Below are 13,168 nucleotides of genomic sequence, written 5' to 3'. Positions count from 1 at the left end.
TCAGTGTGCATTAAAGAGCAAGTGATTGTTTAACCCTAACCCTTGGTCCCAGGACACCAGCTAAACCATATAGTACATTAATAAAATAACAAAACATGTATTTACAACTTGCATACAAATAAAGTAAGATAAACACAAATACTCAGCATTTCTCTATTACTACTTCAAGCACTCTCAAGATGACAAGCAAACTCTGCATGTCAGGCCGCTGTCTACTCTAGAACTGTCTACTCTAGAACTGTCTACTCTAGAACTGTCTACTCCAGAACTCAGGCCACTGTCTACTCTAGAACTCAGGCCACGGTCTACTCTAGAACTCCACCAGATAGATGCGTGCTTGCATCAGGCGTTTGAGACGACTCTGCAGTTTCGCCCTCTTGCTGCCAATGTCACTGTCCTCCATCAGCAGCTGCTCCATGTTGTCATTGTCCTGTATCATATGTAGCATCTCCCTCTGCAGCTGAGAAGCCGACTCCTGCAGGACCAGGTAGCGGATCACCATGGGGACCTGATCCGCCAGACGCTGGCTGGCAATCTGGTGAAGACCAGAAATAAACATGACTAAATGGCAGCAGGGGCAGAGACTAAGAACTTCCTCTCACACCATCACACATATGTTACGGTACATGTGGGAAAACTAGGGTTAGGGTTATGTGCTAGGGTGCTAGGGTTAAGGTTAGGGGCAGAGTTAAGGTTAGGGTTAGACATGCCAGCATGTACCAAGTCGACGTAGCACCTAACCCTAACCCTAGTTTTCCCACATGTACCGTCTTCCCACATGTACCGTAACATATACACAAACATGCATGCATGCATACACACATACAGACCAACACACAAAGGACACACACACACACTTGTGCAGTGCATGTGTGAGTTTAGAAGAGGAACATGTTGGGCCCCTAGGGAGCCATGTGAGCTTGAGAGGGTCACATCAAAGTACTGATTGACACTTACTTGATAATAGGACTTGAGGTGCAGCAGCATCTCCTGCAGAGAGGCCTGGTTGTCCCTGTAGTATACAGGACTCCTCCCTGTAGGGAAGCAGCTCATTTGAATATATGAAAAGGTGTATTGATGTTACGGTACATGTGGTAAAACTAGGGTTAGGGTTAGGTGCTAGGGTGCTACGCTTAAGGTTAGGGTTAGGGTTAGGGATAGGGATAGGATTAGGGTTAGGGTTAGACATGCCAGCATGTACCAAATCGACGTAGCACCTAACCCTAACCCTAGTTTTCCCACATGTACCGTATTCCCACATGTACCGTAACATTGATACCAGACAAAGATATACCTGTAGTACGCAAACTTGGCATTTCCAGTGTAGCATGTGTATCATCAGTATTGCTACTGTACTTGTGTTATCTGTGCTCTCTTATAACACAACAACAAAGGCATACTAACCATGGTGCACAGACAATGTCTATTATCTGACTGACTTTTTGTTGACCAGAATGTCTGCATAGAGATTAGCATTGGGGGTATGTGACTTTGCCTGTGGTATATGGATGCCGTATGTACATAACTATGTAAATATTTAAATACTGCCGTATGTACATAACTATGTAAATATTTAAATACTTGTGTTAATAAAAAAAACACAAGTAAAAACACATTGATGCTCTCTGACTTTGGCCCTAGTGGGATTCAGAGATCATCCTCACCACTCTTTAAGACAGCCGGGGCTTTTTCCACAGCTGGTACGCTGTTTCCCCTGCTGGTCCCTCGGCTTCTGCATATAGCAGAGAAGTGATTTCGCTTTCCACAGGAATAGCATGTTACTCCATATGAAGGGCATTTTTCCCTATTTCTTTCGTGTTTTCCTCCACAGAATTTGCAGCATTGTACGAAGTTCTGTGTCACTGCATTGCGTATGTCCTCTTCCTCTTTCTCATTCTCCTGCTCCTCCCTCTTCCTTTTACCCAGGCTGTGGCTGTAAGTGCTGTCCTGGGTGTACACTATCAGCTCCATCTTGAACTGGGTCCTCAGCATAGACTCGGCTGTAATGTCATTCTCCAGCTTAATAGCTTCGATCTTGGTCTAGAGGAGAAGCAGGCGTTCATCTTACAACAAATGGTGGTGCAAAATAATATACGCCAACTGGTGATGGACGACTGTATGGCAATATACATTAAACAATTTTATACCTTAGCTGTTTTCAGGAGGTGAGGAAATCCGGTGAAACTGGTCCGAGCCAGCCGTATGAATTCCTTTCTCATAGCATCTAGAGAAGTATCAAAAGAAAACACTTGGACTTTTGCCAAACAACAAGACAGAACAAGAACCAGATCCAAGTGTGCTGATACTATTCTGACTTACTTGTTTTCTCTAACAGTTTTTTTTTTTTTGTGGGGCAGTCCCACTCATATTTTTCATTTTATTGGACAGGCACAGTGAAGACAGACAGGAAAGTAAGGAGAAGAAGGGAGAGAGGTCATGTCAGCAGGGCATGGGCCAGATTCTAACCCATGCCGACATGGGCATATGTGTGCACTGTAGACCGCGGTGCTAGACCACTGGACCACCCCAGGCCACGTAACAGTTGTTTTTAATACTTTAATCCCAACAGGCACTCTTGCAGCTCACTGAGAGCTCTGCAGCGGTCCTGTAGGCTTTCTTCCCATATTTCCCATTCCTTTATATTCTTAATAAACACATACCTGATATGTCCTTAAGCTTCTTGACCGCTGGTTCTTCCAGGTCTTTCATCTGGTCCTTCACCATAAACTCAAATGTCTCGTAGTTGGTAAACCCTGGAAGCTCTCTCCCGCGATACATGTCCTCATAGTCAGCCACCTCTCTCTCAATCTTCTTGTTAACTGCAATATCAAATCTCTTAAAACATTATTTTGATGTATACTCAATTGATCAAGTTCATGAGCAACTACGTATGCAACATGCAAAATGGCAAAAAATACATTTATATTTCAAATCAAGGTGTCAGCATTGGAAGTACAAGTTCTTCATTTTAGGATTTTCTTTTTTACATTGTGGGAAAAATATTTACATTTAGATACGGTACCCACAGGTCACTCCAGAGGAGTCCAGATGGACCTTACACTTCCCAAACTCTTTTCTGAGCGTGGAGAAGTTGAACCTTTCTCCACTCTGCAGCTCATCCCCAGTGGTCATGCTGATAGCATCCTGGGTGAACGCTGTCACTTTCTGAAACATGAACATCAGGGAGAGAGTGGTGGTGTGTGGAGAAATAGCAACCAACAATGAATTGATTTAATTTAATTTAGAATTATTTTGGGGAATTGAAGAAAGCCACTGAAGTTAATTCTTATTGAGTCAGCCCCCCCCCCCCCCCCATTTTAGAATCTTAGATGTTGTCAGATCCCATAAGAAAGGAGGTGGAATCGCCTCCTTTTTCAGAGACAGTTTTAACTGCAAACAGGCATCCTTCTGAGAATTCTTATCATTTGAATATCTTTCAGTTGTTTTTAAATGTTCCACTCAAATTCTTTTTTTCGACAGTGTTGTGCAGCACGAACCGCATACTAGTCGCACAAGTGACACAGAAGCATGTAGAGGCCTTAATGGACGTACATCGACCAGGAAGTAGAGCCTCTCTGCTGCGTCAGAGGGAGGTCCAGTGCTGCATCTCTCCAGTTCCATGCGTGTCTGCGCCAGCTTAGCTTCAATCTGTTCCTCCAGACGAGGAAGGGATTTCTAGAGAGCAAAACACACGAGACATGAAGAACCCTAACCCTTAAAAACTGTTACTTACAGTCTGAAGATGTTCATGGCCACAGAGGGTCAGCAACAACTTGGAATATAGAGCAGTGAAATATAATGAAAGATGAATTCACCTCAATATGGTGCACCAGTTCCAGGGTTAGTTTCTCCGCCAGTTTAGGGATGGTTGCATGGCCTTCATCATAAAGTGTACTGTAGAATAAGAATAAACCCAACAAACAGCTTAAATCCCAGCTTATAAATTACTTATAAAGAGCTTAAACACACTTAAATAAGTGTTCACATTTAGTTTTTTAAATGTGGGGCAGTGAGTTTGTTTTGGTGAGCGTGTTGGTTGTTATTGAACCATTGATGATTCTGTCACAGGAGCCAAAGCTATTTGGTTGTGAAGTCTGACGTCAAACGTGACGTTTAGCAATTTCCGGGTCCAAACCAGTGTACTAAAGAGTACCAGTGTACTAAAGCGGTAGAATAACAGTTCAATCGTTTTTTAGACTGGGATCTATTCATACAACAAGGGACACAGCACTTTCCAGTTTTTCCCATGTTGTCAGCGTCTTTGAGCCTCGGAAAAGCGCTATAGAAATATAATTTATTATTATTATTACTGCGGCATTGCGAAGAGAGCGCCTCAACCAACTTTGGACCCGGAAATATACCCGAATAGACTGCGCCTTTAAGGTAAAATAAGGGCTATTTGAAAATATATGTAAATGGTCTGACCTGAGATGTGCGTGTTCTTTGAAGAAGGCCTTCTCCCTCTCTGTAGCCTCTGTCAGTGAGACCTGCTCAATGATCTCCTGCTGGCCCCTGCACTTGACTATCATGTAGCCTTTAGTCAGGGGGATGACCTCATTATGAACAATCTCAAGCACGGTCTCCTCCGTGCCTTTGTCAACCAGGTCAGGCTTGGTCAGGATGCCTGTGCAATGATAAACACACACACACACACACACACACACACACACACAGTTATGTCATCATGATTCATAAAGATCCAGCCTCCTTTCTAATAATCAAATGTGCGCTGCAGAACAAGAATGTTTATTTACCTAAAGTCCTTTCCCCCTCTGGGTCCACCTCCTGTGCCATCTTCAAAGCCTCTGTGGTTGCTATGTCAATGTTGCATGGCACAACTACCAAGCTGATTGTTTCTTGCCTTGTGATGAACTTCCGTATCAGTCTCTTGATCTGGAAATGTAGATGTACATTGTCAAAACTGCCTTTTGTTTTCACAATCTTTAGTGAGGGAGGACCGTGCTTTTACCTGCTCCCCGATGTTCTCAGGTTGACCCTTGACAGCCACCCTGGCGATGCCTGGCAGGTCTATGAGTGTGAGGTCTGGCACATCAGGGGATGCTATCTCCAAGCTGATGAGGTCATCACTGATCCCCACTCCCACACCAGCCATCTCATCCTGGGCTGGAGGAGGGAAGGCACAAGAGTACAGGGGCGCTTAGGTGGCGTAGTGGATTAAGCGCTGACCATGTACCGTATGGAGGGTGTATCATGCCGTATTTAAATACAATACACACATCGGAATGCAATACACACATCGGAATGCAATACACGTGTAACACTAAATACAATGAATGAATGAATGAATGAATGAATGAATGGACTTTATTGTCATTGCTACAGTACAGGTACCAAACAACGAAATTTAGGAGGGGTGGCTCCCCTGGTGTTAGGAAAGGGGGAAAAAAACACTTAAAAAAAAAAATCACAAGAAGGGAAGGAGCTGGTTTACATAAATAAAGGCTATGTACACTATCCACTGTACTATACTGTACAGATAGACGACTGGGGTTGTCATATTGCACAATACTATTGTTTCACGTTATTTAAAGTGTCGCAGTTTGCAGGCTTGAAATGTACATATTTGTGCCTCAGCACTACACCTGATTTTTTCAGTCCAGCAGCTGCCATACAATCCGTCCAGACTGTCCAGGGCCCAGAACTTAGGTCTTTGCTGTGTTCAGGGCCTGGACGGCCCTGTGGTAGAAGCTGTTCTTCAGTCTGTTTGTCCTTGCGGCCATGGTCCTGAACCGCCTTTTCGAGGACAGCCGGGTAAAGTGTTCGTACCCAGGGTGGGTTGGGTCCCTGGAGATCTTGGAGGCCTTCCTGAGACAGCGTGTGTTGTACAGCTCTTCCAGAGAGGGGAGGGGGGCGCCGGTGATCTTCTGGGCTGTTCTCACGACTCTCCGTAGCGCATTTCTCTCCGCGGTTGTGCAGCTGGAGAACCAGTTGCAGATGCCGTAGGTGAGGATGCTCTCCACTGCGCCGCGGTAGAAGGTCACCAGTATCTCCTGCTTGCTGTGTTCCTTCCTGAGGACTCTCAGGATGTATAGCCGCTGTTGTGCCTTCTTGATGGTGGCTTTTGTGTTGTCCTTCCAGGTCAGGTCATCCTGCATGTGCACCCCCAGGAATCGGGGGGTCTCCACGCTCTCTCCGTCGATGAGCAGGGGCTGGATCTCGGACTTTTTCCTCCTGAAGTCTACGATGATTTCCTATATATAAATAAAATAAAATAAAAAAGCAATAGAAAAGAAATGGCCAAATCAGGGAGGTATTTTACATGTGTGTTTTTTTTTTTACAGTTTAGCTCCGACCAGTGCCACCTGCAGAAGTTTTCGGATGACTCCTCTATCGTCGGTTACATCACAGACGACAGGGATGAGGAGTACAGGGCCCTGGTGGAGAGCTTTGTGCAGTGGTGCGACACCAACTACCTTTTGCTTAACACCAGCAAAACAAAGGAGTTGGTGGTGGATTTTAGGAGGAAGAGAAGGACCCCAGCCCCCATCACCATCAAGGGGGTGGAAGTCGAGAGGGTGGACTCCTACAGGTACCTGGGAGTACAAATTAATAACAAACTGGACTGGACTGACAACACCGAGGCTCTTCTCAGGAAAGGGCAGAGCAGACTGTTTTTCCTGAGAAGGCTGAGGTCTTTCGGTGTCTGCAACAAGCTGCTGCAAATGTTTTATCAGTCGGTGGTTGCCAGCGTTCTGTTCTTCGCCGTGGCCTGCTGGGGTGGAAACATCTGTGCCAGGGATGCTGCGAAGCTAAACAAACTGGTGAAGAAGGCCAGCTCTGTGGTGGGGACCGGGCTGGACAGCCTAGAGGTGGTGGCAGAACAGAGGATGGGGAAAAAACTGGCGGCCATGCTGGCCAATCCCTCCCACCCGATGTACTGCGAGCTGGCGGGGATGAGGAGCAAGTTCAGCCACAGATTTGTTCTCCCCCGTCAAAGTACAAAAAGATTTGGACAGTCCTTTGTTCCAGCTGCACTCCGACTCTACAACCAGGCCCTGCAGGGTGGGGGAGACCTGGAGCTGGAACTTTTGGAACTTTTTACTTATTGAGCCTGCACTGTTTTATGTATTTTATTGAATGTTTTCTGTTTTCTGTATTGAATGTTTTCTGCCCTAACTGAGCTGTTTGACAACAACATTTCCCCATTGGGGACAATAAAGGTTTTCAATCAATCAATCAAGTGTATATACAGCACTCACCTTTTCTCACTGTTTCGCAGTCTTCTGGACGACTGATGCTCCGATCTGATCGGCGCCGATCGGTATCGGCCGATATGGCCTTGATCGGTTTTGATCGGAGTTCTCAAAACGGCCGATCAAACACAACCGATCAGTTAACAAAATGGCGTCGCCAGTCTGGAAATATTACACAGTGTCGGAAAGAGACAACAAATATGCAGTTTGTAATGTCTGCGCAAAAGAACGCACGCAAGGACTTTCAATACCACGAATATCATACGGCATTTGCTGCGTTCGTCGATTCGCTCCGAGAGCGCCGAAGCGCACACTGGGCTCGACGTCATAAAGGGACCGAGTGCTTTGATTGGACGAGAGGTGTTCCACGAGTGCTGGTCAGAGTTCCAGCGCGACTTCACGAGCGTAGTGTAGGTAGTGTTCAGCGACGTCATGTGACCCCGCGAGCAGGAAGTCACTAAGCTAGACTAAGGTCCATAGCAACAACAACTATTAGCGCGAGAGTTTTAGGTCTTTCTCTGTGCACCTTGCACAAGTGTAGATAGCGAGCGACTTTTCAGCATAGCAGGACATATTTGAGATGATAAGAGGAACAGGCTGAGTGCCAAAAACGCTGAGATGCTTGTATTTCTCAAGGCTAATCTGTCAGTGATGCTGCTTAATCAGAAGTAAGGTTTGAGTCTGAAATCTCCTTAGGTGAAATGTTTTGTTTTTTTGTTTTATTGATTATTGCTGACTTGCTGTCTTATCTCCTCCTAAATATGACTTGAAACTGACTGACTTGAAACAGTATTTTATATTTGGCTATAGCCTGTTTATGTTGCAGTTTAGTTTGGGTATGTTTATTGTTCCTCAGGAAAGCTACAGTATAAGCAAGTTCTCTAAGAGCCCCTAGTTCCTCTCATTCGAGTGGAATGTTGCACATTTGATGTGACAGTGTACATTTTATTTATTATGATTTTTATTTTCACATTTTATTTGTTTTTCCTGAAGTAAGCTACAGGTGGTTGTGAATTCAATAAAACAGATGGTTGTCAATTCATGATACTTTCTCATCTCCTAATTTCATTTGAATACTTAATATACAATGTCAATGGTGTTAAGAATAATTAAAAACATAAATAATGCTACACAATAAATAGAATGCTTCAATTGCCATTTTCGACGCTGTGATCGGTGATCGGTGATATCGGATCGGCAGATCACTGATTCCAGTGATCGGTGATCGGTGATCGGCACCAAAAACCCTGATCGGAGCATCTCTAGTGGGGACCGTTGAAGCAGGTCCGTACGTTGTAGCAGTCACAGACACTCATCCTGATGTCGCAACCCCACTTCCAGGGACACTGGGGGTCATTCCTGGAGTCCGTCAACGGCCCTGGTAACTCTAGTAGACAGAGAACACAGACAGGATGAGTTTAGTGGAATACGATGAAGGGAGAGAGGAAAAAGAGGGCAAGAGAAATGCTTTATTCTAAGGTCTGCCTCTAAACGTTAACTTTGTTCAACATTTATCCAACCATTTATCACCTGAAGCCTTGTATAAATCAATAACAATAGATCTGATGAACTTGCTCACTAATTCAAGGGTTAACAAATGATGTATCAATGTTTCTAACAGTGGCGGGCGGTGCATTTCACACCTAGGCCTTCAGTGATGTCCTACACAGTCCTACCTGAATTATTCCACCTCTTAATACCATCATTATGACACGCCATGGCTCTAGAAACTAGACATTTAGACAGAAACGCAGTATCAACCGGGCGTTGCAATTGTTATTATAGCGGCACCTTGTCTGGGTGTATTAAATTCATTGCATGAAAACGAAAGCATCAGTTATTTCCCAAACTTTGCTTATCGGTCTGTCGATCTCGATAGGGGAACCGTATCGAGTCCATTCAAGGCTGGTTATCTTCCTCATGTTCATACGGTCACAGGGGTGTTTCTTCGTTTTCGAAGATAGCACCCCGGGAAGTGATTAAAAGATCGCATTGAAGCCCCACTTACTCACACAGCTGAGCCAGTGCGCAACACCACACACATATCTACGGACCCCAGGGTCGCTCCGTATATCTACATCTCTTTCAGAAAAAATAAAATGCTTTGTACTCACCAAAACAACTGATTATTTGAACACAAAATCCATCCTCCTCTCTTTCCTCAAGAAGACTTCAATGTCTCTGTTGTACAGTTGATCAGTTCCACCAATAAGTCCTTTTCTACATGGCTAGCGTCGCTAACATCGGGGTTGGCCGTTCTCTTCTGATTATGTCTAGCTTTTCTTGGAAGTTTCTTCTTGAAAATGGCATTGTTATAATATCTGCCACCAAATCTACCTCTTCTCCTCCTTTAGCCATTGCAGCTGCTTGTCGAACAACAGCTTACATCTACACAAATTAGCTCGATCAAGTTCAGTTTGCTAGCTCTGTCTCCCAATAGTGTGTATCCAATCAAAAGACGTGCAGGTGCTGATCAGGTGCTCCGCCATCCAGCAGGCGCCTTCGTCGGATTTGCTCGCCAACTCGACATCTGACTACCGTACGCCACAGTTCTTTTCTCGTTCACTTTAAATTACAATCTGTACTCGCGCCACTGTTGAATCTGCAGGCGGGCAGACTTCTTGGTACCCTGGCAACACATTATGGCTGAAATTATATGATTGGATAAAAGCTAAAGGCCAGCCCTCCAAATGGCTGGAAGCAGCGCAACCAAGAGGAAAGCTATGAAATGAAGAGAATAGACTGAGGGAATAATTGAATACATCTTTGTTGAAAAAAAATATAAAAATTAAATTAATATTCTGATGATGTTTAGGCCAGCAGAGAAGGCCTTGCTGGCCCTAACGGCCCAACACTGGAATCAGGTGAATATAATTCCAGGGTTGAACTATATATTCTGAAGTAACACCATGCCTTATAAAGTATCCGACTGCGGTGGCTGTTGTGTCTGGTGATAAAAACCATGGGTTCCTCTAAACAGTTGTCCAAGGATGCCAGAATCAAGATAGTTTCAAACTACCCTAACCCTAAACATAACCCTAACCCTAAATAAATGGAACAAGTCAAGGCAAGATCTGGAAGACCAAGAAAAATGTCAGATAGAATGGCCCGAGATCTGGTGAGGAATGCTCAGAAGAACCCACACATCACTGCAAAAGAGCTGCAGGGGTCTAGGGGTGCCCAAATGTTTGCACCCCACTGTACATGCTATTCAGGGACTTTACACATAGTCAAATCTCTGGTTGGATCGTCTTCCGTCCGCACTCTGGGCCTTGTACGAATCATTATAGGTATTCCTGGTTTGTGGCTTGTTGTCAGCTTTGTACATGTGTGTGTTGTGGGAGGCAGCTCTGTAGGCCATCCCATCATATCTGAAGAATATTTTAAAAAAAAAATACAATCATTCAACGTGTTCAAGAATAACACACATAACATAAATAACACCATCTATCGTAAGCCAAATCTCACGATGTAGTGTATATGAAATAACTGTCCAGAGAATGTCATTTTGTTGAGGTAAGCATGGTCGAAGCAAAATTGCCTATTTTGGTGATTAAGTGGCACTTACTGGTTCTTCTCTGGAACCATTCCCCGGCAGGCTACACACAACAGTATCCCTCCAATAAACATCACAGCCCCGCCTATCCAACCCACGAAGAGGGCAGGGCCAAATGTGTACCTGGAAAATGTAGGAGATGCAGAAAATTACAGTTTTTCCCAATTGCTAAAACACAAAAGCCAATTCTCTAAACCAAATGACCAGTTCTCTAAACACATTTAATAAAACTAGCTCCCAATTGCCAGAACCATAAACACATTTCACATGAAGACACAATTCACAAAACACAATCCTCCTTTTCTCATAAGTCTAAACACATTTTGTCTTGCTAAAACACAAGTTGCAAAAAACTCTGCTCAAATTCTCAAATTAAAGCTCATGTTATGCAAAATGCTTGCCACTGTCAGCAAAATTTGAACACAATGAACACACCTAGCTTCATTCATTAAACATAACGACTCAAAATGTAAGACACTTGTTGCAAATGATTGTGGTGTGTGTGGTATAGTTCCATAAATAAATAAAAAAAACATCACACCCTGAACATTGTTTTCAGTGAGTATTGTTGTGTGTAATGGATCCTCTGTAGTGTTTGCATTGAGTTGTGATACAGTACAGTAGTGTACATGTTACGGTACATGTGGGAATACATGTACCGTGTATGTGGTATAGTTCCATAAATAAATAAATAAACATCACACCCTGAACATTGTTTTCAGTGAGTATTGTTGTGTGTAATGGATCCTCTGTAGTGTTTGCATTGAGTTGTGATACAGTACATTAGTGTACATGTTACGGTACATGTGGGAATACAGTACATGTGGGAAAACTAGGGTTAGGGTTAGGTGCTAGGGTGCTAGGGTTAAGGTTAGGGTTAGGATTAGGGGTAGGGTTAGGGTTAGGGTTAAGGTTAGGGTTAGACATGCCAGCATGTACCAAGTCACCCTAGCACCTAACCCTAACCCTAGTTTTCCCACATGTACCGTATTCCCACATGTACCGTAACATACATACTGTATTTTCTGTAGATTTAAATATTGTTCATATGAGACACACAAATCTATGAATGCCCAATACTCTACAGTGATATATTCTGAGAACAGATACTGTAAGGTTTCTAAAAATGTGCTTTGGCAGTTGTGAAAAAAAAGAACATTCTCACACACTGAACATTGTGTTTTCAGTTGTTTTGTTGTAGTCTGTAATGATGCAAATAGTGTTTACATTTTTGCAGGCTTTGAGCAGCTGTTTTGGTGTGAAAGTTTGAGTTTTGAAGAGAGAAGGTGTGGTTTTGCTTATGTAGCTTTAGAAAAGTGTGTTGTGTTTAGAGTTTTGGGAAAATGGAGGGAAGTTTTGTGAAATGTGTTTTAGCAATTGAGAAAAACTGTAACATAAGAAACATTTATTTGCAAATCGGCATCATGACCTTAGAATCGGTAACTCAGCTTATGTACAAAGTGCGTCCATTCTGTTTCACATTATGTTTACCAAGGAGTGAGAGGTCCCCCCATTCCACCGAACCCCCCTCCCCCCAATCCCTCAAGTCCACCAGATGAGTATGTGGTGAAACGAAAGCTTTGCACAACTAAGTTGGCAAAGACGGACACCCCGGCAATCCCACAGATACCTGAAAGGAAATGTTATGTTTTGTTAGAAATTGATGCAAAAGATTTGGGTTGCCAGATATTACCATTTACAAAAACATCAATGCACCTGCTAGAAGACACATGACCCCAGATGCCAGAGTCATAGTGGCCTTGATATTGTCCTCCATGCTCCCAATTTTCATGCACTTCAGTGCAAAAATGGCAATCAGACAGCCGATTGCTCCCAGAATAATTCCCACGATCATCAAAGCTCGCACAGCTTGAAGCATAGCTAAGGGACAAACAAAATCATGGTTTAAGATGGCAGCTTTTTTTTTACTTTGACACTTGCAACATAGATATACATGCCCTGCGTAAGTAATGGGAGAGTGAAGCATTTCTTTCTTCTTTAGGCTCTCCACTTGGATCTGAAATTCAAACAATTACTATGAGGTTAATTAAGAAATAACATTTTTTTAATGCATAGTCCCTTTATTTCAGGGTACCCAAAAGAGAGGGGACAATAGGCTTGACATGTGTTACTGGTTTCAGGTGTGTTTCATCACATAATTTGTGCAGTTATAAGAGAGCTTTCGAGTCTGCTACTGGTGTCTGCTACTGGTGTCAACATGAGGACCAAAGAGACGTCAATGCCTTCATTGTAACATTCTTCAGGGAAGCCATTATGAGGCTGAAGTCAGAAACAGCCAAAACCATAAATCTACCAAAATCAACAGTGTGGAACATCATTAAAAGGAATTAAAGCACTGGTGAGCTCCGAAATTGAAACGGCCTGGTAGGGCCAAGGA

At 43.6% G+C, this 13,168-nt stretch overlaps 2 protein-coding genes across 2 annotated transcripts; both read right to left on the bottom strand.

Moving 5' to 3' along the window:
* Positions 1–310: 310 nt before the first annotated feature.
* On the bottom strand, positions 311–8,571 carry LOC308162405 (interferon-induced GTP-binding protein Mx1-like; the record flags this gene model as incomplete). The annotated part of the gene is made up of 12 exons (XM_080536561.1): positions 311–535; positions 958–1,034; positions 1,869–2,040; positions 2,148–2,224; positions 2,661–2,819; positions 3,027–3,165; positions 3,553–3,675; positions 3,816–3,894; positions 4,426–4,624; positions 4,755–4,893; positions 4,970–5,124; positions 8,550–8,571. 12 exons carry the CDS (start codon positions 8,569–8,571, stop codon positions 311–313), a joined length of 1,566 nt encoding a protein of 521 aa, XP_080392687.1.
* A 1,863-nt stretch (positions 8,572–10,434) lies between these two features.
* On the bottom strand, positions 10,435–12,649 carry LOC308161661 (claudin-18-like; the record flags this gene model as incomplete). Its single annotated transcript, XM_080535704.1, has 4 exons — positions 10,435–10,585; positions 10,783–10,893; positions 12,262–12,400; positions 12,487–12,649. 4 exons carry the CDS (start codon positions 12,647–12,649, stop codon positions 10,435–10,437), a joined length of 564 nt encoding a protein of 187 aa, XP_080391830.1.
* Between the last annotated feature and the right edge of the window lie 519 nt (positions 12,650–13,168).

The sequence above is a fragment of the Nansenia antarctica genome (assembly GCF_963989245.1).
Source record: "Nansenia antarctica genome assembly, chromosome: 7".
Taxonomy (NCBI): Eukaryota; Metazoa; Chordata; class Actinopteri; order Argentiniformes; family Microstomatidae; genus Nansenia; species Nansenia antarctica.
This window is presented reverse-complemented; position numbering and strand designations above follow the sequence as displayed.